We start from the raw sequence: 6,676 nt of genomic DNA, 5'->3' as shown, positions 1-6,676 counted from the left end.
CTCAAGGGCAAATCTGTCCGACTCTGTCTGTACATGATGGGTAAGGCCTCGACCCTGGTGTCATACATTGTCACAGCGCAGAACTGATGTAGGAGACAAACAAAATAAAAACAGTTTTTTGTTTTTTTTTTCACGAAAGCAATGCTTTTATAGAAACAATTTCAGGATGTCAAACAGCACAAGGACAAGCACTCAAAAGGGGGAGAAGAAGAAGAAGAAGAAGAAGTAGAAGAAGAAGAAGTATTTTATGGTTCTGAAAGAAAGTCAAAAAAAGTAAAATGGCGCCTTTAAATGATGATTGAGTCTCTTTGTGCTTTTGTAGTTAGTCAGCCGATCCACTAGGGGGGGCCCATCTTTGGGGAGTTTAAAGAGAGAAATAGAAAGAGAGCGAGAGAGAGAGAGAAAGAGAGGGTGCCACTGCTTCCCGCTTCTTCTTTTTTGAATACTCAGGAAGCGGATAAAAATGCCGTCTTATTCTGTGGCACCTGTGTCAACTGATACCAGGCAACAAACTATAAACAGGAAAAAATCGCAATCGGATCATATTTATAAACAAAGACTTCTTTTCATATTGAAAGTTTTTAAGATTTCATATTTCACTGCATCGTCGTCGTCATCATCATCATCACTACTCTAGCACAACAGCGTGACACATATTATAAATCATTACAGGCATTCACTCTCATCACGGAGTGCAGCGCAGAAAAGCTTCTTAATATATTACTCTGTGTCTCCTCCATTATAAATAGCTCTTGATCAGGACTACATCTTGGCTGGGGAGGCAGGATAGCACCTTCCTGTACAAAGACACTCCCTGGCAGATTTGATTTTGGTCTGATGTGAACATGTTACACTGAGGGCTCAGATTCTTGGCTGTGCTTTACTGAAAGGCCTGTCTGTCAGTCAGCAGCATTCAAACCACTTTGAATGCAAGTGTGGCTGTAAAGATGCAGTTTGGGATCTGGCTACAACTGCTGCAATTGACCATTTGCTGAAGCCCGCCTCATTAACATAACATATCTTAGCAGCCGTAACGAGGCACGGCAGGTCTGTCAAGCTTCGGATTTCTCCTCGTGCTGAAGCAGTGTGCATGGGGCTGTAGGTAGAGTGTTACTCAGAGTTTAAAGACTTTGGAAAGTGGGGTCATTTACCTCATTAACATCCAACACTGACTTCTTTTAATTCACTTCCTGACATGATCAGGATGGTAAAATATGGATCGAAAGCCACATGTGACCTCTTTTCAGCCAATCTTATCTATGATAATGAATGTGAATCACCAGACTGGCTTTTCTTTCTCCTCCCGCTGCTCAACAGTCGTTCAAAGTGACTTAGAGGTGGAGCTCAAACTTTCTCACTAAGGTATGCTGTGTTAAATTCAAGTTGTTTTGAATGCACCAGTAAGCCTAGTTTTTTTTTATTTTAAACACATGTTCTGTAAAATTTGCACATTTTTGTTCATGTGGTTATGACTCATGTCCGTTCAATTTCCTCAAAATAAGGTAATTTTACGCCTCTGGTACAATAGTTTAACTTTACCCATCTGGCAATGCTGGCTGGAGCAGGAACTAAATACGTAATGAGCTCCTACCTTAGTAAATTAGGCCGTATGTGTTTGCGTTACATTAGCATGTCAAGCAAACTAGCTTAATACCTACAGTAGCAGCCTTATTAATCAGTAATCAAGTTACTCTGAAGTCCAAGAGCACATCAATAACCAACTAATTTAGCTTATACGATTACAGGTTATGTTACCAAAAAAGGGGCACGACAAGCAAACCCCCTGTGTATCATGCTATCAAGTTGTCCGACGTCAACGTTACCCAAGACAGTATTAAATTTGTCAAGCACATTGGTAAGATGTGTAAATGAAAACGTAAAAGTTGTAAGCTAAGTTAGCTCCATAAGCTAGCTAGATACAGCTGATGAAATCTCCTAATGAAAGTTGTTATCTTATTTCACTCGACTAAATTGATGGTTGCTGGCAAGAGGCTGTATTTGTCTACTTCTGTTTGAAATAAAGGACCCATTGTTTCCAAAAATCACCACAGTTTTGATGGTTAATCTGCCACCATCATCATAAATAGCATTTTTTTGATAGGCATAACAACAGCAGGCCTACCTGAGGAGCGCGGGGCTTAGCAAACGGTCAATTGTGAAACTCAAGACTTTCAAAAAGTAGAGTATCCCGTTAATGAAGCATTGTGATCCCAGGGGAAATGTGTTGAATGTACAGCAGAGAGACTACAATGATAATGATATGGGTGATTTTGGTCATTTAAAGTTACGAGAATTGGATTGTCTTTACTTCACCGTAGCGTGGCATAGAAAATTGATTGATTGATGTTGGGGCATAAAAAAAAAAACTGTTTGTTTGAAAAAGTGATTTTTGCTCTAATCAACTCTTAATATTTTCATCAAAAATATTCCCAACCTGAAAACACAACATTTTACCTAGAAGATCACAATACGGTCGCAATCACTGCTCCACTGACGTCTTGGATTTGTAGATGATTGGTTAGAAACAAGTCTTGATAGATTATGGTACGGCCCAAATTCACGTGCTTACATCAGCTACTGACATTACAACAAAACCCATATAGTTTGTTTGTGTTGCAGCCCAGCGGTGTGTTCGTTGGCTTGTCAAGCGTCAACCAAAGAAAATTCAAACTTCACTGACGTCACAAATTTGAAATCTTCGTCCTCATTGTCGTCAATACGTAGGCAGGTTTGTACTGAGCGGTGCTGGTGCTATCCATCCCTCCCCCCCTCTCCCTCGTCTCCTTCTCCTAATCCTCCTCTTCTCTCAGTCGGAGGGGTCAGTGGCGGTCGTAGGCGGAGGCTGTTGCAGTGGCAGCAGGGCCCGCCCCCCGTGATGTTGCACTGTAGTAGTACGGTGACCCTGGGAAGAAACACACAGACAAATGCTTCATTAATTTTTGCATTCATTCATTAGACATGAAAACATGAGTCTGGTTTATTTAAACTTGGGTCTTGTTTTTGTAGTTTTGTCTGCTTTTGGTAATCATACTATTGTGCTCAGCAGGTGTGGATGGATGTGGAAACATGGTGACATCGCCACTACGAAGCCAATAGTTACATTTTTCGGCCACTTGTGGGTAGTGAGAAAAGCTAACATATTATCACCTTATAAGGTTGATACAATGAACATGTCAGCAAATTGCTTCCTTTTGCCTAAAATAATGTAAAAATGCTGTAAAATGTAAAACTACACGCTTGATATGTTAGGATGTGCACACACGACCTTGAAGCAATTTGTTTGAAACGTGTATGACTCTTCTCACGCTTCTGCTCACATATCTTTCCCTGCTTAACAATGTCGTCACATTCACAGATCTGAGCAATTAACTTGGCGAGTGCAATTTTTTTATTACCGATAGGAGTGATGGTCAAAATGACAAAAAAAATAAGACCGGGGTTGTAATAAATCTGAATTATCCTTCAAATACTTGGGTTACTGAAATAAATGCAGCGTAAATGTGGAATGAGCAGGTTCAATTTTCTGTTCAGATTATATTTTACTCACTGAATGTGAGTGGTGAAAGGCTGGGATGAGATGACATGAGCTGATGAAGCTAATGACAGAAAAAATTAGTCTCCTTGTCGTGTACAACCAATAAAAGGAACTCAGTCGACTTTCTGACGCTCTTCTCCTCATCTCCTACCTTGACTTGCTCTAACACACACACACACAGACACACACACATACAGACACACACACACACACACACACACACACACACACACACACACACACACACACACAGACACACACTATCTAAGTGACAGTCTAAGCTGACACACTGAGTACAGCTCTACTACCGCTGATCCCTTGAGTCTATTCTCTCCTCAGGGAAGAGGTCAATTCAATACTGTAACCCCAAAGACACACAGAAACCCACACCCACACACCTTAATACACACAGAAAAAAACTCACCTCCACACACACACACACACACACACTCACACACACCTGTCTCTGTCACTTCCATCAATCAGGCCGGCTGTGTGTTGACAGGTTATGTCTGTCCACAGTCCAGGTAATCTCAGGAGGCTCTTTGGGGAAGTGAGGCATTAAGCCGGCCTGACAAACTATTTAGTCTCAGTCAAGACTTCAGACGCCCTCTTTCCCCTTTTGCCTCTTTTTTTTTAAACTCTTTCTTTCATTTGTCACCTCTACTCTCATCCTTCCTCCCCCGCCTTTCCTCAGCATCACAGCCTCTGCCATCAATCTCAAACCTTTCAGTGTCTCCTAATGTGCATCTTGTCCTCAGATTATGTGGCCGCTCATCCGTTATCATACTAAAGTTCCCTTACAGTCTCTTCTTCCCTATCATCATTTTTCCTCATCACTACACCTGAATAATCACACATACTCTCTACCTGATTCTTTCATTTGCTTTTTGTCTTTCTTTCTTTCTCTACCTACCTTGCATCTGTCCTGCCTGGCTGGTGAAGAGACTGGAGGAGCAGCCGATTTCCGTTCCCAGGAGAGACCCATAATCCTGCTGAAACACTGGGGACAGAGGGGTGGAGGGAAGGAGGGAGACGAGAGGTGAGGAGAGGAGAGAAACGGGTGGGGGGCTGCAGGTCAGCACAGTGCTGACCCTTCTCACCTACTGACCTTTACGCCGTCACCTCTTGACCAATTCACCTTTAAACGTGACCCCTAAAATGGCTCCCAAGACAATGACTTTGACACTGACTGTTTAAAGGCTCTGGGTTAATTGTTCCTCTTGAACACTGATGCAGAGATGTGAAGACACCATCATGGAAAGGATGGCTCACATGGAGCTGAATCTAGACAGACTCCATTCACTGGATCATGTTCTGTATGTGCTAAAATTTGAGCTATAGTCGATACCATAAAAAAATCCTTTAAAAACCTTCCAGGGAACTAAAAATAAACATATACAAAGTGATTAGATAAGATGTTTTTTGGAGGCTATTTTGCACCAATATGAATATAAGTGTGCCTTGAGATATTGGCTTTTTTTTAAAAGCACTATTCTAGAGTCCTTATTCCCTTCTGAAGATGGCTTGTTTATTTAGTTCTGGAAAACACATCAAATAAATGGATTCAGCCTCAGTAATATTGTAAATATTACCTTTCCATTACCTTGGAAATTTCTTTTCCAAAACTACATAGTGCACCTTTAATCTTTTTCTATATTTCTGTTGCTGGATTCTGCCGTCACACCTCTCTCCAGGTTGTCTGAGAACAAGTTTTTCAGACTGATGTCATGTCATTTTTCCTTTCAAAGTGAATTATTCATATAAACTAATAATTCCTGTTCATTGTAATGCAGCAGATCAACGCTGGTGGAAGTCTGGTTCAGTCTCAGTCATTAATGTGAGAGGAACTGCATGAAAAATGAAAAATAAGTGGTCGGACTGAACTTCCTCCACAATAACATGAAAATCCCAAAATGCAACATTGATGGTTTATGCAGATAAATGCCTGTTAATCAGTTCTTTCCTCTTTCCCTCCCTCCGTCTGTCTTCGCTTTTCTTCAAATCCATTCACACTCCTAAATTGCCAGTCTTTTAAAAAAAATCCTTCCACAGAGCCATTAGTATGTCTCTGATGTATTGTACTGTATGGTACAATACAGAAAGAAATGTAATGTAATGGAAAAATGAACAGCGGAGCATGAAAGATACAGCATATTACAAGAGAGTATTAGAGAGGCTGGAACTGGGATGTGAGGTGGAATGAAATGAAATTCATTGATACAATTATTGATCCAGTTCTGGTCAGCAGAACTGGGTGCAGCAGAGATATGGCATACACCTACCTAATAAGCTGGGGTTGGGAAATCTCCACGATTCATTGTATGTGGAATACTGGGGATGGGAATATGGACTTCCGGAGAAATCTCCCCCTGGAAGAGAGCACAAAACAAGAAACAGAGCGTGCTTAGAAACGGCAGAGGATGTCTGTTACCTTTACTTTGTCCTTGAGAAATGTGATGTTTCACTGAGTCCTGAACATTTTGAGTGACCAAAGGCATGGCTAAGACGTTTGGATCATATTTAGGATATAATGTTCACATGATACAAAAATAAACCTGGTTAGTCATATCCCGTATACATGACACTAAAAATTGGTCATATCTGTCCACTCTTCACTTTTCTTTACCACCTGAGTTACCCCATGAGGAATAACCGGGTCTGGTTTCTGGCTGCCGAAACTCTGTTGAAGTTACCACTCTGAATGATTTAGTTTCTCCCTCTGATCACCAGGAATATATGATCAGCAACCAGAGAGAGAAGTCAGACTTTAATTTAAATTTCATTATTATCATCATATTTTTGTTCTACTGATGTGTAAATCAAGTTCATGATGCACTTTAAAAACACTGATCAGACATCTGGATGAGGTGATTATACACCAAAGTATCCTGTGTTTCATAGAGCACCGCCCCTAAAATAGTCTAACTAAACCATGATTAAGCTTTTTTTGGAAAGATTATATTTCATTTTCATTATACAGGCAGAGAAAAAAAAACTACAAACAAACCTACCCCACAAGCAAAAAACCAGACCAGACAGAGATAAGTACATCAATGTTTTTGCCCGTGTGTGTTTGTTATTAGTTTGTCAGCAGGATTACACAAAAACTACTCAGAAACGGATTTTCACTAAAATTGG

General features: G+C 40.6%; 1 protein-coding gene across 1 annotated transcript in view; it reads right to left on the bottom strand.

Moving 5' to 3' along the window:
• Window positions 1-2,819: 2,819 nt before the first annotated feature.
• The window catches only part of pax5 (paired box 5), a 48,605-nt gene continuing 44,748 nt past the window's right edge, over window positions 2,820-6,676 (bottom strand). Inside the window, exons 9-11 of the mRNA XM_073466926.1 lie at window positions 5,821-5,907; window positions 4,452-4,538; window positions 2,820-2,902 (exon numbers count right to left, since the gene is read on the bottom strand). Of these exons, the coding sequence (XP_073323027.1) occupies window positions 2,820-2,902; window positions 4,452-4,538; window positions 5,821-5,907 (257 nt within the window). The remainder of the gene's footprint in view (window positions 2,903-4,451; window positions 4,539-5,820; window positions 5,908-6,676) is intronic.

The sequence above is a fragment of the Pagrus major genome, chromosome 1 (genome assembly GCF_040436345.1).
Source record: "Pagrus major chromosome 1, Pma_NU_1.0".
In the NCBI taxonomy this organism is placed as follows: Eukaryota; Metazoa; Chordata; class Actinopteri; order Spariformes; family Sparidae; genus Pagrus; species Pagrus major.
This window is presented reverse-complemented; position numbering and strand designations above follow the sequence as displayed.